Source organism: Globicephala melas, chromosome 1 (genome assembly GCF_963455315.2).
Source record: "Globicephala melas chromosome 1, mGloMel1.2, whole genome shotgun sequence".
NCBI lineage: Eukaryota > Metazoa > Chordata > Mammalia > Artiodactyla > Delphinidae > Globicephala > Globicephala melas.
Genome location: NC_083314.1, coordinates 156,676,931 through 156,701,092, shown reverse-complemented (window position 1 = coordinate 156,701,092; position 24,162 = coordinate 156,676,931). Strand labels below are relative to the sequence as shown.

General features: G+C 40.8%; 3 protein-coding genes and 1 long non-coding RNA gene across 6 annotated transcripts in view; 1 reads left to right on the top strand and 3 right to left on the bottom strand.

Moving 5' to 3' along the window:
- Positions 1–24,162, top strand: part of LOC138842687 (uncharacterized) — a 45,773-nt gene that overhangs the window by 2,772 nt on the left and 18,839 nt on the right. The window lies entirely within an intron of this gene.
- Positions 412–7,504, bottom strand: MYCBP (MYC binding protein). The gene is made up of 5 exons (XM_030868598.2): positions 7,421–7,504; positions 7,154–7,226; positions 3,281–3,329; positions 2,907–3,036; positions 412–1,638 (listed from the first exon to the last, which is right to left on the bottom strand). Exons 1-5 carry the CDS (start codon positions 7,502–7,504, stop codon positions 1,594–1,596), a joined length of 381 nt encoding a protein of 126 aa, XP_030724458.1. The 3' UTR covers positions 412–1,593.
- GJA9 (gap junction protein alpha 9) lies at positions 8,777–10,321 on the bottom strand. Its single transcript, XM_060307581.1, has one exon. It carries the CDS (start codon positions 10,319–10,321, stop codon positions 8,777–8,779), a length of 1,545 nt encoding a protein of 514 aa, XP_060163564.1.
- RHBDL2 (rhomboid like 2) overlaps positions 10,317–24,162 on the bottom strand; it is a 63,107-nt gene continuing 49,261 nt past the window's right edge. The window contains exons 7-10 of one of the 3 annotated variants that reach the window (XR_009565755.1): positions 22,447–22,507; positions 18,014–18,075; positions 16,799–17,247; positions 10,317–10,416 (exon numbers count right to left, since the gene is read on the bottom strand). Coding sequence is in view for 2 of the 3 variants with exons in the window: in XM_030868526.2 (XP_030724386.1) it covers positions 17,068–17,247; positions 18,014–18,075; positions 22,447–22,507 (303 nt within the window). In the remaining variant the exon portion in view is untranslated. Of the gene's footprint in view, positions 10,417–16,588; positions 17,248–18,013; positions 18,076–22,446; positions 22,508–24,162 lie in introns of those variants that run through there. The other 2 variants (XM_030868526.2, XM_030868576.2) reach the window with 2 other exon arrangements.

Sequence of the window (24,162 nt, the reverse complement as noted above, 5' to 3'; positions counted from 1 at the left end):
TTCATTGGATTTTGTTTTCTATGTGTGTTTTCACCAAAAAATAAAGACATTTCTCTAACAATAGGGACAGAATACATGAAGTAAGACTACTTCTTTTTTTTTTTTTTTTTTTTTTGCGGTACATGGGCCTCTCACTGTTGTGGCCTCTCCCATTGCGGAGCACAGGCTCCGGACGCACAGGCTCAGTGGCCATGGCTCACGGGCCCAGCCGCTCCGCGGCATGTGGGATCCTCCCAGACCGGGGCACGAACCCGTGTCCCCTGCATCGGCAGGGGGACTCTCAACCACTGCACCACCAGGGAAGCCCAGGACTACTTCTTAATAATGCTAGTCAGTCAATAAGGAAAATAAGGGATCAGTAACACAAAACATCTGACTGTAGGTGTTCCAAGAAAGGAAAAAGGACTAACAAACAAGAATATAGTGCTTTACCATTTACAAATCTTTCACATACATTCCATTTGACCCTCACAACAACCCTGTGAGGTAGGCAGCACAGATATTACTCCCATTTAACAGATGAGGAAAGTGAATCTCAGAGCAATTAACTGATGTGCCCAAGGTTCTACAATTAGTAAATAATTTGTATTTATATCAGTCTTTGGCCTAAAAATTCAGCACCCCACCTCCCCTCATACTTGCCTACCTACTTCACAGGGATAATGAAGATAAAATGAATTCAAGGCTAGAAAAATACTTTGAGGGAAAAAAGCACTATATAATTATACCCGCAAACTATAATTTTCCACGATATATGGCTCATTCCCCTTCTTGTCCCAGCTTGTGCGTGAACCCAGAATTTTATATTGCCTCTGTTCTGTGTTCAGCTAAGCAACAAGTAAGGCAGGGGAACAGTGTGATTCTCTTTAAAGTTATATAAATTACAATCAGGATAACTGCTATTATAGCAAGTTGAAAAACAACACAGAAAGGCCAATGTGCAACTGGGACCCACGGAAGCACACAGTAAAGCAAGGCAACATTATCAGATAGGGCATGATTGCATAGAAGGAAATGTGGTGTCAGAGTTCACACTGGCACACACACAGTTATCTAAGGCAAAGTGGTGGCAAAGAAGAGTCATTTGTTCCACATTATATAAACAAGAGCAGAAGATTCATGAGACCCCATGCAACAGTATCTTATGTCACACAGATCTCTCCAGCTGCCTACAGAGAATATAAACAACAGTGTCACCTTCATTTTAAAGAATGACTGTACCTGTGTTCATATCCTGAACTAAACCAAGGAATAGCTCCATGCTAAACTTCCTTGGCTAAAATACAACCAGTACCATCATTCCTAGTCAGACTAATAAACAGAATGTCTTTTAAGGTAATGAATTAGATGGCTGTGTTTAGATGTTTTTTCAGGATTCCCTTTTGATTCTCCTGCTTTTAAGACCCAAAGAAAGTTATATTGAGTTTTTATTGGTGATTCTAAGTATATGTGTTTATAACAGTTAAAGTGTGATAGGTGAATTTAACATATTAAAAGAGTACTATAGCATCTGTTCAGAAAAGATTATATACTATACAAACTATTCAAGTCATACAAAACCATTTTTCAGTGTCTTTTCAACTGAGAAGAATCCTATTCAGCACGCTTCTCCTCCTGAGGTGGTTCATACTGAGCAAGCTATGGGGCAAAGACAGAGGAGTTTAGGTGAATTTGATTCTAAATTGGGTAAAAAACTTAATAGTAACAAAACGAGTTAACTATTCAATTTAATTACTGAATCAGTAAGTTTATATTAAAATCCTATCCTTTTTAAACCACTCAGTGATCTTAATATTTAATATAATCAAACCTAGTGAAAGTTCTTTTTAAATAAACCTTTAAAATTACTGGGAAACTAAAACTTAATTCCCATTCATGACTGCACTACACAAATACTTGATATGCAATAATATATATCTTCCCAAAGATGTTGTGGCTTCGAGTAAGGTATAAGCCACCATATTCTTTCTCTCCACCGTAAGTTTACTGAACTTTCTCCTAAAAAGCAGAAAAAAAGAATTATGTGACATACATTAATCTAGCCAGTCAATGAGGAGCAGCTAACGCTTTTGACTTAAAAGGTGCCAAAAAGTTGTGTGGCATCTACACACTGTGGGATCTTGGATAATTTCAGACACTGAATTTTCTGTTATGCCGAGCTGGGGTCTGCTGCAACACTGTGCTAAGATTTGAGTTGTTCCAGTTAGCTGTCAGATTTGAGAAGCTAATTAGACTTCACTGTGCTTTAGTTTCCTCACCTACAAAATGGTCTGTGCACCTGTGTGACTTATCTCACAAGGCTGAGAAGATAAAACACATCATGAGAAATGCCTAGAGTCACGTGAAATGCATTATGTGATTCAGATGTGGTAAAACCTCAAAGACTTAAGAGGTGACTAGTTTGAGCTTTATGAAAATTCTCACGGAAGCCTAAACAAAGAAAAAACTTCAGCAATAGACAAAATTAAGGGCAAGCAAATGGACCGAGGTTAAGTGCAAACAAGTTTACAGAGTTAACACATTACAGGGCCACCACGTGACTATGCAGATTGTGCACTGCACAATCTAAGGGGTTCCATTAGCAAAGCAGTGGCCCTGTATCGACCTATTAAGTCAACTGCCTAAGACTAAGAAATCTCCATTTACTTATAAACCACTAATCATTAACCAATATTTTCATCTTTTTGTGGATGAAGGTTCCCAAGAACCTCTTCTTGACCACACTTTGCTCATCCTAGTTACAGTTTGCTTGTGGTTTTCTAGACAGGGCATCAGCTTGGCCTTGCAGTTAACTGAGATTGATATTCACCTGCCTCCCTCCCCTACTGTCCATTTTAGTGAGGTTTTGGTCATATAATCATTAAAGGTGACATTATTTTTAATATGAATTCTTTCAAAAATTTTACCTTTGTTTTCAGTTTTTTATTTTCTTCTACAATAGCTTCATATTTCTCTTTCATTTCTGCCAATTCTAGGCGAAGCAGCTCTATTTCTGGATTTTCTGGGGTGGCAGCTCCTAAGTGATGCTTTAAAAAACTAATGTAAAAGTTAAGAATTTACTTGAGCTCAATGAAACTAATGAAATAGCCTTTTGAAATAATTCTCTGATGAGAGTTACCCCACCCTACCACAAATATTTACCCAGAGATCAAAATCCAAATACTCAAAGAAAGTAATTTTTTCAGTAATCAAAAGTATTTTAAAGGTTATTATCTATGTGAAAATATAGGAGTTCAAAAAAATAAAGGCCTTTTTCTGACTTGAAAAATGAAAAGGATACTCCAAAGCACTATTAGGTTTCTCTGGTTCTTCATATAAGGCTACCAAAACTGCAAATCAAAAAGCAGAAAAAACAACAATTAAAGTCTTAAATTAAAAAGGCTGAAATTATATTCCATACCCCAGTAAATACTGAGTGTCTATTATACACCACGCACATTGCTAGGACTGTCCATACCATGGTGAAGAAGACAGACAAGGTCGCTGCTCTCAATGAATTTACAGTCTAGTGCAAAAGATAAACAAGGAACTAGCCAAAAAAAGACTATCAAGCAGCAATATAGGGTAATGGGTTATAGGAGCATATTGGAAGAACACCTAACTCAGCCCAGGGCACCAGGGAAGGCGTCCCCAAGAAAGAGAAATAAGACCTGAGACCTAGGCAGTGGTTTCAGATAAAAAGGGAAGGCCAGGGGCAAAAGAACAACATATTGAGGAACTGAAAATTCAAGTGTGTCTAGATGGAGTTGTGAAAAGGGGGGCAGGAAAGGAAGCTGGAAAGGTGGTTAGGGAGGAGACTAGAGGATCCTGCAAGTTCAGTCAGGCCTTGGTCCTAAGAACAAAATGGCATATAATTAAACAGTTATAAGCAGGGGAGTGACAGGATCACTCTTGACTCCTGTGTGGAAGACAGACAAGTGGGACAAGGATTTAAAGGCAGGAAGAGCAATTAAGAGGCTGATACGGTAATCCAGTTTAAAGAGAGTGACCTGGGAATTCCCTGGCAGTCCAGTGGTTAGGACTCCGGGCTTCCACTGCAGGGGGCACGGGTTCAATCCCTGGTCGGGGAACTAAGATCCCACGTGCCTCGTGGCGCAGCCAAAAAAAAAAAAGGGAGAGAGTGACCTGCACTAGAGTGATAGAGGGATGAAAACAAGGTAGATATGTTTGAGAAAAACTCTGTAGAGAATCAACAGGGCTATGGTTAACTGTTGGAAGGAAGAAGGTCTGAATTCAAAATGTTCTTCAAGAATGAAGTTTCACACACAACATGCTAAACAACTACCAACCAAAAACTTTACCAGTAATCAACATGCTCAAATCAGTATTAAAATATATACTTTAGTGGTTTCATATCCAATAGTTCACGTCAGCACTATCTTTTCCATCTTACTATTGAACACATTCCTTCTAGGATATACTACTCAAGTAAAAATCTCTCTAAACCAGTGGTTAATTTTTTTGTGCACGGAACTCTTTGAAAAATCTGATCAAAGACAAAAAACTCTATCTACACACAAAAAAATGTGCATATCTAGACCCCAGTTTAAGAACACCTCATAAACCAACTTACATGCTCCCCTTTTATTTTTTTAGAGTTGTAATAACCCTTCAAATATAGACAGTATTAAAAAAATCAAATGGGCAACTAATACTAACAACTTACGTTAAGTTCTGATACTCTTCTAAACGTACTTACAGCACTGTTTTTTGAGAAATTGGCATATTTACATCATCACTACCCTCTCCTCTCCTTCCCTCTTCTTTCAGTGTTACAGTACACTTTAATTCCTCTACTTATTACCTTTTTCTTGAAACTATGTACTCAAGCCTCTGTTTCTTCTTCCATTAATTTCCACTGATCTCTACCAAATTCTAACTTTATAAGACATGAATACTCTTACCCTTTCTTCCCCTACCCTTTCTTTTAGCTTCTAAGTTTCTGTCAGTGGTAGTTACAAGGTTGATAATTACAGAACATAATGTAAATGTCAAGTTTCCTGTGCTTTTCTATAGATGAAATATACTTCCTTTTAAACAGACAAGAACTCTATACCCAGTGTTTCCCTTTTTGCCTTAGCAGCCAGGATTTTTAGAGGTTGATACAGTGCTCAAAATAACTAAAATGCCTCTTCTTCCAAATGACTTATCTTTATCTTTAGCCATCCCTATAGCGTTTGTTTTGTTTTGTTTTTTTGCGGTATGCGGGCCTCTCACTGTTGTGGCCTCTCCCGTTGCGGTGCACAGGCTCCAGACGCGCAGGCTCAGCAGCCATGGTTCACGGGCCCAGCCGCTCCGCGGCATGTGGGATCCTCCTGGACCGGGGCACGAACCCGTGTCCCCTGCATCTGCAGGCAGACTCTCAACCACTGCGCCACCAGGGAAGTCCCCTATCGCGTTTTAATGTTAGCGTTTTAACGTGGAAATAAGCTGGATAAAAATTATAAGTTAAATCTGTGTAAAGTACACAAAATCAAACTTTAAATAGATCATATCAGTAGATACTCTGTTGTCTGATGTTACTTAGGAGACTGGAAATCTAGGAAAGTTGAGAGGGAATACCAGTAGATGTCAGTAAGGGAAAAGAAGCCTCTCCTGGTTTCCAGTCTCTCATGAAGGAAAATCCATGTATGGCCACAAGGCTGAATATCTTCATTTACCTCCCACTATCATCACTTCTCTGTCCTTACCAGTGTATGTTTCATTCACTCCATCCAGCCACTCTGGCCTCCTTATACCTCCTGAAACTCAACATCACACTTCACTCATGTCTCTGCTCAAATGTCTTAAGAGAGGCCTTGCCTCACCACCCTATATAAAATGGCACACCCATCCTCCTTATGCCCTTACTTTGCTATGTTTTTTTCATAACACTTACCGCTGGTTGACACTATGGTTTATCTGTCTCCCCCAACTAGGATATAAGTTCATTTAGAGCAGGGACTTTTTTTTTCCCCCATTGTTTTATCCCCGGTGCCTAGAACAGACACCTGAATAAAATGGTTAAATGAAAGAAGTGCGCTTGTGGAGTTTTTTGAGGGTGGGGGAGGTCGATGAAATTCCAAGAGTCTGTGATACCTCCCCAGATGACAGCACAAGTGCTTTCATGTAGTCCCTTAAATGTTTACTGAAACTTATTTGCAAAGAGATAGGAAACTGGTACCTGAACCTAAGGTAGCAACTCAAAATTACCAGCCCATGCTTGGGAATTAAAAGCCCTGCATTCTGCTAAGACCCAGAGTTGTTATTCTCCGAGAATTTTCTCCTAACTTTTGCTTCTGGCCAAAGAGCAGTTACCAAATTATTTCCCAGATATTTACTGTACTTCTCGTAGGGACCCAGATCATCACCCCTGCCAACTCCTCTGTTCTGCACCCTAGAAAGTTCCAGCCAGTGAGTTGAATGATACATAACAGGCATTCGCCTTACGGCTTAGCTAATGAAATAAGCAGTACCCACACTACCTCTTGGAACCCTCCAGTTTCAAGCACCTTATTCATCTACTTAGATCTTGAACCCGAGAGTAAGAGATACAGTGTAACAGCTTCCATTTTTAAAAGTGAAAACAATATAACCGTTTTGATGTGCCCTCAAGCTCTTTAAACTGTGGTTCTACTTTAATTATGAAATCTGCACAAAGTAGCAATTGATATAGACTACGAAACTGGGTTCCGTTGAAAAGCCACAGCCAAACCGCTACTTCGGGGATTAGGTTCACTTAGCTACTTTGTAGCCCGCTTTCAAACCTGGTCATTTCCCCACTTGCCCTTTGTTCAAAGGAAAGTGTTTCTGTACAGGATTTTGAGGGCTCCGAAAAAAGTGTCAGGAGGGAGGAGTTGGGCTCTCAAGGTCTTTAGCAAACATGCTCACTGCGGCTGCTCAAGGCAAAGCAACGGAAGTTGGAGGGACTTCACAACAGCTGCAAGAGTTTCACTCCCTGCGGCGAGAGCGGTAGCGAGTGCGAGGCTACCCAACCCCGGCGGCGGCCGGCAGCCAGGCGTGAGCCGGTCCCCGCTGAAGCCCGAGGCCCACCTCGCTGAACCCGGGACGAGTTCCACCTGTTCCCCTCCTGCCCCACGCCACGGCCCGTCTGGGGCGCTGCGCCGAGGAGCACGACGAGGTCACGAGAAACCCTCTCCTGGCCCATGCTCACCCTTGGTCAGCGTGTCCAGCACCCCCGACTTCTCCAAGTATCTCCGGAACTGCTCGCGCTTCGAGTCGGCGGCCTGAGGAGACACGGCGGGTCAGTGGCCGAAGCCCGGGGGCCGGAGCAGGAAGAAGGCGCTGGGAGTCCGGCAACGCCGCCTCCGCCTCGCCACCTCAAGCCCCCCAGACCTGCGCGCGCGCCCCCACTCCCACCCAAGCCGACCAGCGGCTGGCTACCGCCCGCACGCCCCCAGCCACGCCGCGCCCCCCTCACTTTGTAATGGGCCATAGTGACAGCGGCAGCGGCGTAGCTGGCGCCGGAGACCGTGGCGGGAGGGCTCGGAGCAGCACTGCTCATGCGCGGAAGGGCGCGCGCGCCTGCGCACTTGCGAACCACGGTTCGGGACCGCCGGGGTGTGGCCCGTTTTCATGGCGACCAGGACGCTCTGAATGCCCCATAGTGAGCTTAGCGCAAGGAGGCTGCGTACGCCCGCCCCTCTGTCTAGCAAAGCAGCACTCCTCCTTCCTCTTCCGGTTCTCGCAGAGTTTCGGTTACTTAGTAGGAGGCTGGGTTTTGGTAACTCCGGACAAGTGTCCAGGTGGGGCCAAAGGTGGGCGGGGCTCCAGGGGGCGGGGCCTACTGAGCCTGGAGCACTAGAACTCATTCTAGAGACTGGGGTCTCCTGACACCGGGAGTGGGCGGACCTGTCTCAACTAGGACCTCCGGAGCTCTGGCAGCGTGTGTGTGCTGGCTTGTCGACCCCCATCTTGAAAAAGGGCGCACTAACGAGGGCAACCCTTGGATTTCCAATGGCTAGAGGACTGCTTAGAATCGTCTGTTTGGGCTCCAGCTCTTATATTTGGAGTCTCCTTGTTTTGTGACCAACTTGATGTGGGCCTCCGGAGGGTGAGCAGTAATGTGCTAATAATAGCTAGCACTTTTGAGCGCTTACTGTGTGCCTGGCAGTGCATTAAACACATATGTTTCTTATTTTAATTCTCACACCGTCCCTGTAAGGTAGGTACTGTTAGTAAACTGTCAAGTATAGATAACCATTGAGTAGTAGAGCCAAGACTCCGATCCTGGCACTGAATCACGATGCTATCTATAAACTGGTGAAAGAAAGCGACCAGTCTTTTTAGGATTTTATTTACCTAGATAGCAACATTATGATTATATTCAAGACAGATCAGGTTGCAGTCTATAAAGAAACTGCGTTAAGTCCCAGGGGCAAACAAACTATAATCAGTGTCCAGAAGTAAAAGATGAATAACCAAAAGAGGGAATTACATGGATTAAGAACAATCTCTGAAGGCTGTGCTCCCTTCAAGGAAAAACCTGGTTCCATTTAGCTTCGATTCTGACATGTGATTTTCCCAAAATTAGTGTTATTCTGAAGGGAGCCTGTAGAAAAGTAGTCCTGATTTGGTAACTCTATGTCTTTGAACTTGAAACTAGTCCTTCCCAATTCAGAATTAGAGCCATTTTCCCTTTTTTAAATGGGTTTGCAGTTGTCTGTCTAAACAGCTGGTCTGTAGAGCTGCCCTATCTGTTTTTTCTGTGCTCAACCATCATTAAGCTACTTCTTTGATAATGTAATACACAGAATGTCTAAAAGCCAACAGCTGTTCAGATCTGAAGGTCTGTGGGAGCCCGCCTACCAATGAGGTTGTTTGTCAGCGACACTAAATGATTTGGAGGACAAGCAGTAGGGTTACTGCAGGTTTTGACCAACTCGGATTCAAAGGACAACCCTCCCAAAGAATCAGGAGTGTCTGGAATGTCAAGTGGATGGAAGTCTCCCTGTGAAGGAGGAAGCGTTCTGATTGTGCTCTCTCTGAGCTGGCCCTTGAGGTTACCTTTAGGAGGTGATGCCTGCTTTTCATTTTCTGCAGAGGGACCCCAAGTAGCACGAAGCCATTTCGGTTTCCAGGTGTAGTTAGCTGGCAGAGAGAAAGCTGTTTGGGGTGACTGCCCCGTGTGGTTGTTCAGATCTATAGCATCACCTGGAAGAGAACAGTGACCTTTAGAGTAGTGGTTCCTTTTGCTGTCTTTGCCATCAATTTCTCTTTTTCCCCTCAGCTGGTTACCATTAACTTCTTTTCCAGATATTTTATGAGTGTCTCCTTTATTACTTGAGTTGATGTTTTGAAGATGACCACAGGTAGTACTAAGCATACACATCTCAGAAAGTAGCGTTTCCTGTTCATCCAAAATACCTTTGTCATCATTTCCACTGTGATTATCTGGATCTGTCTGAAATGCAGGTGGATTTAAACCAGGGTACGCTGCTGTGTGTGTTTGCTTTTCCACTAACAGACTGTAATCAGGTGCAGAAGAGAATCGTTTCAGTGAATTTGCAGATGTGTTTTGATATCTGGCAAGGTTTTGTTTTGACTTGTTGGTACAAAATTCATTATGTTCATCCTTCAATTTATATTGTCCCCAAAGCCCTCTTTTAATCTTTTTAAAACCTAGATGGAATATTTCTAGAACATTTAAGAAAAGTGAAACAGTAGCTATGGATTGCATAAATAACAGGAATATCGTCTTTTCTGTGGGTCTTGAGACAAAACAATCAATTATATTTGGACACGGGTGGCCGTGGCATTTAAATAGAGGCGCTAAGTGAAATCCATATAAAAGATACTGTCCAATCATGAACCCAACTTCAACCACAGAGCGAGTGAGAATGTGTATCACATAAGTGCAAAGCAAGGTTCCTCTGAGTGGAGCTTTATTTAGTTTCCTTTGCTCAAGCTGACGCAGTTCTTGCTCCAATCTCTTCCGATCCCCAGGCATTTCAAGCTCTACCTCCTCCAGTTCACCCCTCAGTTGAGCTTTCTTCATCTGCCTCTCCTTCTCCAGAACTCTCAGTTGGTACAAAGCATGGCCCATGTAGACCAGGGATGGTGAAGACACAAATATCACCTGCAAAACCCAGTATCTAATGAGGGAGATAGGAAAGGCCTGATCATAGCATACATTTCTGCAGCCGGGTTGTTCTGTATTACAGATGAAGCCAGACTGCTCATCATTCCAGACATCTTCAGCAGCTACACCCAGAACAAGCATTCGAAATATGAACAGGACGGTGAGCCACATCTTTCCAATCATGGTGGAGTGGATGTGAACTTCCTCCAGAATGCCTCCAAGGAAATTCCAGTCCCCCATGTTTATTTAGTCAGCCATCTTAGCTCTGAACCCCATCAAATAGGAGGCAGATAAATTCTTCCATTCTGAGGGGTGTGCTATTTCTTAAGGCAAACCTATGGCCAAAATATGAACAAAGCATCACTCTTTCAGCATGCTGGTCGCTCTACTTTTTTCCCTAGAAAGTTGTAATAATCTGTTACCAAGAATATGTTTAAGATGTCAGGAATATAAAATAATTTATGTTTAGACCTTACAATGCAATGGGGAAAAAAAAGATACCTGGAGGAGGGGTGTATATATTCCCTCCTATGAAGAATAGAATTATAGGAATTCCTGTAAGAAAAGAGTCTTCTTACTCAGCTGAAGTTTGTTGTTTTATTTTTTTTAACTGAGAACTTTTGGAGAGGTTCCTAAAACTACTGACTTGATCTTACAAACCTATTAAGATTATTTTATATAAAAACTATAACCAAAGTCAATGATTTTAAAATCTCATTTATGCACAAAGGAAAAGGCATGTTTCATTTCATAATCCAGTAAGATACAGCATTTAAAGAAACCAAAAGAAACAAATCTGGCTCTCACTATAAGAATGTAGAGTAGTTTTTTAATCCACATTTAAATGTCTAAATTCTAGTTTCTTTCTGGCAGTTTTTGAGCATTTTCAGAAATCATTTCAGTAATATATTTATGAATATTTATGGAATTATTACTAACTTTGCTGTGAAAAATTTCCAAAAATTCTCAACTATTTTGTACTACCAGGATGTTATTAGATATTGCTTGAAATAAATGGATCATTGGTATGGTGGTAGTATTATAGAAATTTTCATTATAACAGTATTTGACCTTTTTAAGACATGTAGCTTGCTTTGTGGAGGGAGCAGTGGGGCGAGTTATAATACAGATGCTTGGATTATGAGCCAGTAGGTTCCATATTAGAGTTGATACCCTAGGATATCTAAGAGAAAGTATATCCCAAAGGAAAGAAAAAAAGAGTGAATGTTTTCATTCACTTTCATTTAACATATAAATGTATGTCCTATATCCCTTATAGAAAGGGAAATGATACACAATCAAACAACATACTGGGATATTATAGCTACAAGATATGTGCATCACAAAAATCCTATGAAGTAGGTATGTTGTTCCCCCATTTTACAGATCAGGAAACTGAGGCACACCTTAAATTACCCAAGATTACACAGCTAGAACTGGTATTCAAACTCAATCACTGTGGCTCTAAAGTCAGCTCTTAACTGTTTTACTAAACTGTTATTTTTCCTCTCTAAGCACGCTTGAAATTTTCATGAAAGAGATATTAAGAAATCATCTGTTTTCTCTTACAAGTTTAATTATTTATATTAGGTATGTCAAATAGTGAAAGTTTTGACTTTTTAAATAACAGGTTCTAGAGTCTTTAGTTCCTTTTTGAAAGCTTTATATAGTTCAGAAGACTTGCAGAAGCATCAAACTTCTAAAATTGAGTTGTATTCCTGAGATAGAGAAAATTTCTATTTGACTTTATTATGTTAATAGTACTATACTCTTTGACCCAACAATCCAAAGCATTTTAAAGTGTAAGCAAAGATATTATTCTTGTTGTTTATAATAATCATAACTTGAAAATATCCAAAATAATTATCAATACAAGAAAGACTGTATTGTTCATATAAATAATAGTACATCCACAGTGTGGTACTATGCAACCAATAGAAGTAATAAATATATACTAACATAAAAAGACATTGATATATCGTTTCAGTAACATTCACATTATAAAATATAGAATAATATGGCCCCATTATTGTAAATTTATTTATATGTAGAGATGTGTCCAATAAAGCCTAGGATATTCATCAAAATATTAACTATGATTATCTCTGGGTAGTGTGATTACAACTGACTTAATTTTTTTATAATTATATATATTTTAATTTTTTCTTTTACCATGAGCACTTTACTGTTAAAATCACCAAAGGAAATTAAAGGTTTTTTTTTTCCTTAAAGGACAAGTGCATGGTATTTCCTGAAAGAAGAAGTACTATTATTTAGCTTCAAATCTTAGGTCCTAAAGCTTTCATAGCAAATGACACAAATACTAATATACACATATACAGTACTCTAGAGTTCAAAAGAAAACAAAAAAATTTCAAATGACTCTTAATTAGCTAAGACAGAGAGATTAACACAGACCTTTCTCAGTTTAGGTAAATCTGAAGCAGATCATGCTTAAAAGTTATACCACAGCCATCTTCAGCTTAATCTCTGAATGTGTCCCTTTGCAGATGTAGAGCAGATTCAGTTTGGTTCAGTGCAGTGAGTGAGTCAGGCAGCAGCTAAAATCCATCTCCCTGTCTTCATTCCTGCTTCTAAAATAGCGCTACCCAATGGAACTTTTTTTTTTTTAATCCGGTGGAACTTTTTGCAGCAATGTTGGAATAGACTCTATCTGCACTGTCCAATAAGATGGGCACTAGAAACACATAGCTATTGAGCACTTGCAACGTGGCTTGTGTAACAGAGGCACTGAGTTTTAAATTTTATTTAATTTTAATTAAATGTAAATAGCTACATGTGCTTAGTGGCTACCTTATTGGGCAGCACACATAAAGAATATTTCCAACATTTCTAATACTACAGCACAGTTTAGGAGACTAAAATTATGAGCCCTAAATTAAGCTGAATAAATGGCTCCTCTATAATTCAGAGATGTCACATTTAAAACACCAGATGTTTGTGTGCTTTTTTAATGGTAACTTTGCCCCCCGGGGAACCCAGAAAGACATCACAGTTTTTGGTAATGTGAACGATGTTTCTAGTACCAAAATAATCTAACTAGATAATAACTTCTTAGTCATCAGTCTTAATAATCAATGGGTCATGTCCGATTTCATAGTTAGATGAATCCTGTTTCTCTGTCTAGTTTTCTATTATTAACAATTACATTGCACTTTAGGTCATTAACGATCTCTCTTCAGAGCTAGTGACCTAGTGGGTTGGCAATGGCAGATAAATATTTCTTCCCTGGGCTTCTTTGCCAACTATAGCTAATTTTCAAATTAAATGCAACCCTTTCATCAGGAAAATATATATATATATTCATATTTGTATATTATGTATTATATAAATTATATATTATGTGTAATATATAAATTGTTAGTAAACTTAAAAAACACTAAGCTTCATTAGTAGTCAGAGAAATACAAATTGAAATAAAGTATTATTTTTAACTATCAAAATGTAAATTTTTTCAAGTTTTATAATACCTGCTTTTGGCAAAAGTATGAGGAAGCTGTTACTCTCATATGCTATCAGTAAGAATATAAATGTATACAGCTGATTAAAAGGTAATTCAGGGGCTTCCCTGGTGGCGCAGTGGTTAAGAATCCGCCTACCAATGCAGAGGACACGGTTCAAGCCCTGGTCTGGGAAGATCCCACATGCCGCAGAGCAACTAAGCTTGTGCACCACAACTACTGAGCCTGCGCTCTAGAGCCCGTGAGCCACAACTACTGAGCCCGCGTGCCACAACTACTGAAGCCTGCATGCCTAGAGCCCGTGCTCCGCAACAGGAGACGCCACCGCAATGAGAAGCCAGCACACCGCAACGAAGAGTAGCCCCCGCTCGCCACAACTAGAGAAAGCCCCAGCAACAAAGACTCAACTGAGCCAAAAATTAATTAATTAATTTTTAAAAAGGTAATTTAGAGGGCTTCCCTGGTGGCGCAGTGGTTGAGAGTCCGCCTGCCGATGCAGGGGACGCGGGTTCGTGCCCCAGTCTGGGAGGATCCCACATGCCGTGGAGCGGCTGGGCCTGTGAGCCATGGCCGTTGGGCCTGCGCGTCCGGAGCCTGTGCTCCGCGATGGGAGAGGCCACAACAGGGAGAGGCCCACATACCGCAAAAAAAAAAAAGGTAATTTAGGGAATTCCCTGGTGGTCCAGTGGTTAGGACTTGGAGCTTTCACTGCCATGGCCCGCGTTCAATCCTTGGTCAGGGAACTAAGATCCCACAAGCCACGTGGCACGACCAAAAAAAAAAAAAGTTAGTTTAAATCTATCAGAATTAACATAGCATTTCTGCTTCTGGATGCTTGAAATATCCATTCATTCATTCATTCATTCATTCTCAAAGACACACTGCACGTACTAGGATGTTCACATAGCACTGTTGGTAATAGTACAAAATCAGCAACAACTTAAGTGTTCAATAGAGGAATGGTTAAATAAACTATTACATGTTTATCATTAGCAATTCAGAGAATAAAGATCTCTAGGAACTAACAGAAAGATCCCTAAGTCATATTATAAAACAAGCTACAGAACAATACATGTAGTGTGATCTCATTTATCTTGTTAAAAACCTTCATTTCAGGGCTTCCCTGGTGGCGCAGTGGTTGAGAGCCCGCCTGCCGATGCAGGGGACACTGGTTCGTGCCCCGGTCCGGGAGGATCCCACATGCCGCGGAGCGGCTGGGCCTGTGAGCCATGGCTGCTGAGCCTGCGCGTCCGGAGCCTGTGCTCCGCAACGGGAGAGGCCACAGCAGTGAAAGGCCCGTGTACCGCAAAAAAAAACAAAAACAAAAAAAAACAAAAAACAAAAAACACTTCATTTCATATGTACATTTAAATAGCTAAAACAGCGAGATTAACCCAAACCTTTCTTAGTTTAGGTAAATCTGAGAAGCAAATCATGCTTTGAGAAGTTATACCAAAGTCATCTTCAACTTGTTCTCTGAATTTATCCCTTGGGGGGCATAGAGCAGATTCAGTGCAGTTCAATGCAATGAGTGAGTCAGCCATCAACTGAAAGCCATTTCCCTTTCTGCTCATCCTGAGTCGAAAAAGGTCTAGGAGAATATACACCCAACTGTTGACAATGGTCATCACAAGGGAAAAGAGCAGGTTTGGGGTGGAAAGGTAAAAGAGTTTCTAAGTTCTTTGTTTAACCAAGAACATAACTGTATTCTCATACTCAAATTTTAAAGAATTCTGAAACAAATCCCAGATCAGCTTTTCTCAAAATGCTAAAATACTACTTTTCTCACTATAATTAAGCATGTATCCTCCTTTCAGAATACAGCAACATGTTTAGATGGGTTTTAAATAAAACATGCTTATGATAAAAGAAGAAAAAATTGTATTTCCTGCGTTCAGGTGACCTAAAACTACTATTTTGGAAAAAGAATGGCCAGCAATCTGGGTTCCATACAAGAAAAGGACACAGGCATCCCAGCTTTCAGATATGACATTTTACCTTTTGTAGATACCCACTCATAGAAGAACCACTAGCCACGTAAAGGATGAGAATCTTATCATAGATGAGACTCCAAAAAAAGTCCAGGTACATAGTGTGCACGAGAAAGATAGTTCCAGGTTCCTAGTCCAGGTACATAGTGTGCACGAGAAAGGTAGTTCCAGGTTCCTTGGGATCCTAGACTCACTATTCAAATCTTTTTGTTTTGTTTTGTTTGGCTGCGTTGGGTCTTTGTTGCTGCACATGGGCTTTCTCTAGTTGCAGCGAGTGACACTACTCATTGCAGTGGCTTCTCGTTGCGGAGCACGGGCTCTAGGCAAGTGGGCTTCAGTAGTTGCAGCACGCGGGCTCAGTAGTTGTGGCACACGGGCTTAGTTGCCCACACTATTTGAATCTTAAACTAGCAATCCAGAGAATTCTTCTAAAAGGTATTTCTACCATTCTTGGTACACCCTCAGAAAGGTTTCTTCCCATACTCCCATGATACTATTTTTTTAAATAAATTTATTTATTTATTTATTTGGCTGTGTTGGGTCTTTGTTGCTGTGCGCGGGCTTTCTCTAGTTGCGGGGAGCGGGGGCTACTCTTCATTGCGGTGCGCGGGCTTCTCATTGCGGTGGCTTCTTTTGTTGCAGAGCACGGGCTCTAGGCGTGCAGGCTTCAGTAGTTGTGGCACGTGGACTCAGTAGTTGTGGCTCGCAGGCTCTAGAGAGCAGGCTCAGTAGTTGTGGCGCACGGGCTTAGTTGCTCTGCAGCATGTGGGATCTTCCTGGACCAGGGCTCGAACCCATGTCCCCTGCATTGGCAGGCAGGTTCTTAACCACTGCGCCACCAGGGAAACCCTGCCATGATACAATAAACTTTTGGTATTTGGGGAACACAGCACTGATAGACCAGGAGGGCAGGAGAATATGGGCTGTCAAGTCATTACCAACCTTTAAATCCTGCCCCCTCTTAGACAAGTTACTTGATTTTTTGTAAGAGTTCCCATATCCTCCTCTCTAAGACACAGAGTAATAGCTGCCTTTCTGGGTTGTTAAAAAGATGAGCAATAATGCATATAAAGCACCCCAAACAGTGACTTATCTACTCGAACGGTGATGGAAAGTGATAATCAATAGTCTGACAGATGTGAAAAGTTTTTATTTTCAGCATAGAACATTATTTGTGGATTCTATCAAGCAATCTCTGTAGTATACCCTCCTGGGAGAGCAAGTCTCTTTTAGAGAATACGTACCCTCATGCAGCACGCCTGGGAAAGAGCCAATCTTTGGTTCTCACTTCCCTTCCCTTTTCTTTCTTCCTCTTCCCCCTTATGCACAGGCGAGCCCCTTCCTTAAACCCTGACTCCTTTTGTAAGCAGTCTTTGAAACTGGCGACTTCAAGGGTGTTTTGTCCTCTTTATAAAATTGTTAGCATTTGCTGGGACTTCTCTTTCTTCATAGAGAGTTCTCCAGTTTTTTCCCAGATGGCTCTTTTTATTAATTGGTTTGTGTTAGGGGTAGGTCAGTTCGCTGGGGACAGGAAAATGTTGAAAAACACAGCAAATAAGACGCAAGCTAAATAAGCTGCAATTGCTATCCAAAACCTTGGATCTTTCAGCAGTGCCTTATCAAAGCAGCTGAACACGGTATAACCAATGGACATCCCAGCAAATCCACCTGCAATGTGAGCTGCAAAAGACACCTTGAGAAAAAAGGGGAAAAAATGGGAATAAGTGAAGAAAATGTTAATTGCATATTTCAGCTGTTTAAGAAACAAATACCATCCCAGTCAAAGAGTCTTAAAAGTCTGAACAGCAAGGTGGTGAGACAAAAGAGACAAAAAAACTCCATGTGCACAGAGAGGAGATATTCCAAATCATGCAAAGCTAAAAAAATATCAGTTCACTGGCTCTGAGTACACAAGACAGAACCATCATTTCTCTTTATTCTTGGTCATCATTGTGTTTAGGATGGTTCTGTATAAGGCCAACCAAGAGAGTAAGAGTTGAGGTGCCACGAGGGAGCTCTATAGGAGCATAATCTGATCCCACATAAATGGCATGTCTAAATTAAAAAATACACACAGATAGTCAAACAGAAACTACCAAATTCAAAGACCAATTTCAATAAAACTGGAAATCTTTGTCAGTTTTCTTTTTATTGTAAATTCATCTGGACCCAAATTATTGCTGCTTTCCAATCTGCATTTTATTCTCTGTGAAGTCCCTTCACGCCTGTTTTTTGGAATAGCTACCAGTATAGCAGGTGCAGAGAACTAGAGCCAGTTGTCAGGGCTATGAGAGAGAGAAGTGAAAAGGACAATCTAAAAGGCTGATTTCCTCAGGAATTTTCTTAACTTCCAAGTGTAAAACTGACTGTCCTATATCTCAGAATTGTTGCCCCTATTTGGTGACCCTTTTTAGCTATTGATATGATAGGTAATTTAAAAAATAATAAACTGAACTCACCGGGGACCCATTTGCAGGGACAAAGAACCTTCTGTAGAGAGCAAATCCCATGTCTGACACAACTAGAAGGGAAAACAGCCCAGTGAAGCCCCACGATCTCCAAAACAGTGCACCAGTTATTTTTGGTTCCCCTCTAGCAACGGCAGCAACGTTTATTGAGACTTACTCTGTGCTAGGTACTGTTCTAAGAGTTTTACATGTACTAACCTGCATTATTAATCCTCACAACAACCCCATGAAATAGGTACTATCATTATCCCATTTTGTAGATGTATTGATCCAAGAAGTATTTATTGATTATCTCCCATGTGCCAGGCACTACTCTAGATGGTGGAGATACTGCCGTGAACAGATCAGACTGCCTCATGGAACTGAAAGTCTAGTTGGGGAAAGCAAATGAATAAGTAAACCATACGGTATTGTCAAATGGTGCTTAGTGCTATGGAGAACACACAAAGAGAAGAAGGAGAATTGGGAATGCTGGGAGTAGGGTGTGATTTTTTTTTTTTTTTTTTTTTTGCGGTACGCGGGCCTCTCACTGTTGTGGCCTCTCCCATTGCGGAGCACAGGCTCCAGACGTGCAGGCTCAGTGGCCATGGCTCATGGGCCTAGCCGCTCCATGGCATGTGGGATCTTCCCGGACCGGGGCACGAACCCGTGTCCCCTGCATGGGCAGGCGGACTCTCAACCACTGTGCCACCAGGGAAGCCCTAGGGTATGATTTTTAACTGGAGAGTCAGGGAGGATCTCAAGGAGAATATGGCATTTGATAGAGATAAGGGAGCAAGCCATGCTGACCTTTGAAGTAAGAGTCCTCTAGGCAGAGGGAAGTGCAAAGTCCCTAAGGCAGGACCATCCGCCTGGTGTGTTTGAGGAATACCAAAGCAGTTGATCTGGTCGCATAGGTGGTTTTCAAAGGATGGTTCCCTGCCCCACTGGGATCCCAGCATCACTGGGAACTTACTAGAAATGAAAATTCTCAGGCCCACCCCAGACTTACTGAACCAGAAACTCTAAAGGTAGGACTCGGCAGTCTGTGTTTTTTAACAAGACCTTCGGGTGATTCTGGACTAAAGTTAGGGATAAAGTAGTAGGTGATGAGATCAAACAGAAGCAGATGTAGATCGTGTAGGGCCCTTATGACCACTGTAAGGACTTTGACTTTTACGCTTTGAAGCTTTTGAGCACAGGAGTGACATGTCCGACTTATGTTTTTAAAAGATGATTCTGGCTGCTGTGTAGGAAACATACTCTAAGGAAGCAAAGACAGGAGCAAGCAGACAAGCTACTTACTACGACTGCAGCAACCCAAGTGAGGAATGACGGTGGCGCTTTATACATAAAGAAACCAAAACACAGAGGTTAAGGACTTGCCCAAGGCTGCCCATCTCAGAGGCAGTAGTGGGATTTGGGAGGCTTCACTCTCACCCACCACACTAATCGCCTCTGATTGCCATCAGGAGAACAGAAGATGGGCCCAAAAAGGAAATGAGTCCACATTTTCTAATGGAACACTGAGAGCCAGAACTTAGACATTCCTCAAATAAGTCAGACCTCTGATGCTAAAAGAGCTTCCAGGTTTCTCGGCTTAGAAGAACTCTGCCCTACATGTGCACTTGGAAACATCTCCTACAGCTGTCACATTCCACATCCATCCCCCAATTCCCTGTGCTCTACTTAGTGAATGTCCTAGGAGACAGAAAGACCTAGTCCTTGCCTTTGGGAAAACAGCATCAGGACCATGTGTTCTGGCTAGTTTCCCTTTCAATACAGTATTGACACTGAAGTCACTGGATAGAAATTGAGGTCGAGGAGAAGTACTCAATGTTAATTTAATTGTAAATGACTGTCACACAAAATGCTGGACAAATGTGGCTATATTGTTTTTTCGATCATTTGCAATTCCTGATCCAGGGTAAATAACAGAGATAGGACTAGGAAAGTATAAGAAAACCACGGCTGGAAAACAGGGTTGACTTACTGGAAACAGTTTGGTCCAGTTTTCCACAGTAGGAGACCTCCTTTCAAAAACTCTTTGTAACCCTTAGCATGTCAGTTTCTCCGTTCAATTTCTCTCTTGTTTTGGCCACTTCTGACTTACACCTGCCTGGCCCTTTCTGCTTCCCAGGGGAGTTTACTTCTAAGCTGCTGCAGTCTCTAAACTGAGACCTGTCTTCCCACCTGAAAAGAAGCCCTCATTCCAATAAACCAAATCACTGTCTTCAATAAAATTTGACACTCATTTTAAGGGAGCTGCCTTTATACGGATTTTTTTGAAGGATGAAAATGTGAGATTTCCTGAACTTTTTCCGGGGAAGGTCAGTTGCTTTGTTAGAAAACAGATCCAACAAATAATGCTTAATGAAGGAAGGTCCTAGGGCCAATTGTCCTTCACAATTAGGAATAATATTTACCATTAAAAAAAACACAAAAAACTATACATTTTCCCAAGGAAACATGTTTAAAATTAAAATGTACTTGTATTTCATTAATCCAGAGTTTGTTCTAACTTCTCTCATTTACAATAGTAGGTAAACCAGGCCAAAGAACTTTTAGAAATGGCCTGTGGGGAAGGTTGATGTTAGTGTGTCCTACCTATGTTTGTAGGATATAATAAAAGCACATCATTCAGTGATTGTATGACTTACCTCAAGAATGACAAAATGTTTAAAGCAACTATACCCCAATTAAAAAAAGAAAAGAAAGAATGACAGAATGTTACATAAACTATATTTGGAGATAACCCTGTGCATGAGGAAAGGGCTTTTACTCCAACATTAAAGGGTATTAGAGTATTAAAACCTTTTCCTCACTGAGGGTTTGAGGCTTATTTTACAAAAGTCATTCATAATTACCTGAAAGAAACAGATTGACTGATGACCCAGATAACTTGTGTAAGAATATTTTTCTGTCTAAGGACTTGTCCCTTGGTTCTGGTTGTGACTCAGACGGCTCTGCCTGCACAGCAACTCTCCTAACTAACTCCTAGACATCCGTCCTCCTTTCTGTGCTGACTAGTTTCCCTCACTTTTTGGATTTCTTATGGAGAAAAACAGTATATATGGTATGGTATAAACTAGAAACAAGTCACTTCTTTTCTCTCGGGATGAAATATTGTTTTTACAGTTAAACTGTTCATGAACGTAATTTAGTCTCTTTTTTGACCTCTTGATACCAATTTGCAGAATCATTTTTTCCTACTATGTGGACAGCCAAAAGCTTAGCCTGTATCAAGTGTCACTTCTGTCTTGGCCTTCAAGTCTGAGCCAACAGTCTGGCCCCAGGGTCAGCCTTCTCCCTGCACCCTCCACGCAGATACAGCTTCAGCAGGTGCAGATCCAGAAATACAAGTTACCAGCTCTGCCTTCACTCTTGTTTGCCTACTCTGTATGGCCTGCCACCCATCCAAAATCCTGACTTTCAGACACGCCGAAAATTCCACCTCTTCTCCAGACTGAACGTACTTCCTAAATTCTTTCAGCATGTAATTCTAGACTATCATTCCTGGAGATTTCCAAAGCCACATCAGTCATGCTCCTACTTCCCTGACCCCTCTCTTCCTTCACCTCTGCTCTCATTTTCAATCCTCAGCCACCACTCCATGCTTATATCCTAGATCAGTTTTTTTTTTAATCTGAAATTGAGGAAGAAAATGGATTATATGAATGGTTTTCAAGCTTTGCCTTTCTGACAAAATCATACGCAGAATCTAATGTATGAACAAGAAAAATCCAGTATATAAAACATAAATGACAGCAGAAAGTAACATAACATTTTAAATCAACTATACTCCAATAAAAAATTTGTTTAAATAAAAAAATTTTAAAAATCCAGGGGCTTCCCTGGAGCCGCAGTGGTTAAGAATCTCCCTGCCAATGCAGGGACACGGGTTCGAGCCCTGGTCCGGGAAGATCCCACACGCCGCAGAGCAACTAAGCCTATGCGCCACAACTACTGAAGCCCGCGTGCCTAGAGCTCGTGCTCCACAACAAGAGAAGCCACCGCAATGAGAAGCCCGCACACTGCAACAAAGAGTAGCCCTCGCCGCAACTAGAGAAAAACCTGCGTGCAGCAACGAAGACCCAACGCAGCCAAAGATAAATAAATTAAATAAATATTTTTAAATATATATATATTTTTTTAAAAATCCATAAACGATGGTATTGTGGTTGAAGTGGACGGAGTGCCTCGAGCCCTACTCTCTTGACTCCCCCGCACTCCAGAAAGAAACAGAGCCACCTCTAAGAACCACCCACCAGGGTCTGTGAAAACTCCATTCACAGCTGTCTGCTTAGGGCTATGAAGACAAACCATTCTTTCTGACTCTAGGCTGATGGTCATCCTACTTGTTAGTGTTTGGGAAATGTGAGAAGGTCTTCTGAAGGTTGAACCCATAAAATTGAAGGTGTGAAGTGTTCGCAAAACACACTTACTTATAAGGACGATGATGAGTAGTCTGATAATTCCAAAGGCAGGAATCATTTCTCGAAAATTCTTACAAAGAAATAAATAATAATATAAGCTATCTATTGGCAAACAAAACTTCAACTGTCCTCCCCCTTCATCTGCTTTATCATTTAAAATAAAGTGTGAGTGTCAAATATTTGCAAAACAAAGCATCGGTGTAACAGCCCAGTTTTCAAATGTATTTGGGAAGCACAATGCTGGTGCACTTTGGAGTGAAAATGAAACATGATATTAAATTCCTTGATATAAAGTAGACACAATTTTATTAGCAGGAAATAATCTAAATATAAGTAATAACAAATCAACACTTATTATGTCATAGATAGTTAATGCATGTTGTCAAACTAAATCTGATGAAATATTTCCAAGTTTTTTGGTTAATATTCATTTGATACATCTTTACCCTCTTTCTAAGTAGGAGTTAGCAAAGACAACTAAAATTTGAGTATTACCTTTATTTTTTTAGATAATTTCAAAAAATTTTAAATGTCAGTCGGTCCAAAAACAACCCAGTTGGATTTTAGCTTTGAAAAATCTCACACCACCAGCTTGCAGTACCCTCGTGTGTTACTAGAGGACAGAGCAGACTCAGAAAGATACTCCCACTTCAGCCCGAGTTACCTCTCCCTTCCCTTTCAAGTTAACTCTCTTCCCAGAGATGCTGAAATAGCTGTGTTTATTCTAAATCAATTATTTTCAAATTGTTGTGACCATGACCTACAGTAACAAATAATTTACATAACACACATAAATAAATAGTACTTATCCTTATTGCACGTGATGTGTACTGAAATTTTTGTTTGTAAAGGGATTTTCACAATCCCTTCAGCTGCGTTCACAACCACTAATGGGTTGCAATCCAAAATTTGAAAAACATTTTTCTAAATGACTTCTATTTTTTGAACAGTTTTTTAATTGATTCATATTTCTTCCTCCTAGAGTATCTTTAAAGCACACCTATGTGGTTAAAGGGTTAATTTAGTCAGGATTTTAGCCTGTTTTAAAAAGTGGTTGGCATCTCACATACTATATCATGGGCGTGTAAAATGGTATGCAACTTTGGAGGCATTTATCAATGAAAATGTAAAGCCTTCACCCAGTAAATCCACTTCTAGGAATTTACCTGCAAAAAGAATCACACAAATGCAAAAAGATAGGTGTGAAAGAACATTCCTTACAGCATTATTTTGAAATGTGAAAAGCTGTAATCACCCGAGATTTCTTTTCAATTAAGGATTAAATGTCAGGATACAGCTATATAGAGCGTGATGTGGAGCGCCTGAAAAGACTGAGCTGGATTTCTGTGTATTGCCATGAGTAGATAGGATACTTTATGTTAAGATGCAGAACAATATAAGGGTAGTTCCATTTTTGTAGCATTACTATTGGTAGAATTTTGAATACACATAGAAAATGTCTGAAAGGATGTATATCAAACTGTTAACAGATACTAAATTGGGAACTTTGACTTCCTATTTTTCAATTTTGAATTTTATTTAATATTCATTATTTTTGAGATCGGGAGAAAAAAATAAAGATAAAATATGAAAGGAAAACTCTGTGGCCAAATGGAAGATGTGTTCTTAGTAAATATCGATAAATGAAGATGCCCTGAACCAAATACCAGTAATTGTTTTAAAAAAACATATATAAGGTCCATAGATTCCACTCCCAAAGTTCTT

What these genes read in the sequence shown, in the direction of transcription:
- MYCBP (XM_030868598.2), bottom strand. Translation starts at nt 7,504, where the DNA reads ATGAGCAGTGCTGCTCCGAGCCCTCCCGCCACGGTCTCCGGCGCCAGC. An exon ending in TCACTATGGCCCATTACAAA is followed by an intron (nt 7,227 to 7,420) that starts GTGAGGGGGGCG and finishes GTGTCTCCTCAG; the next exon opens with GCCGCCGACTCGAAGCGCGA. An exon ending in ATAAAAAACTGAAAACAAAG is followed by an intron (nt 1,639 to 2,906) that starts GTAAAATTTTTG and finishes TTTGCCCCATAG; the next exon opens with CTTGCTCAGTATGAACCACC.
- GJA9 (XM_060307581.1), bottom strand. Translation starts at nt 10,321, where the DNA reads ATGGGGGACTGGAATTTCCTTGGAGGCATTCTGGAGGAAGTTCACATC.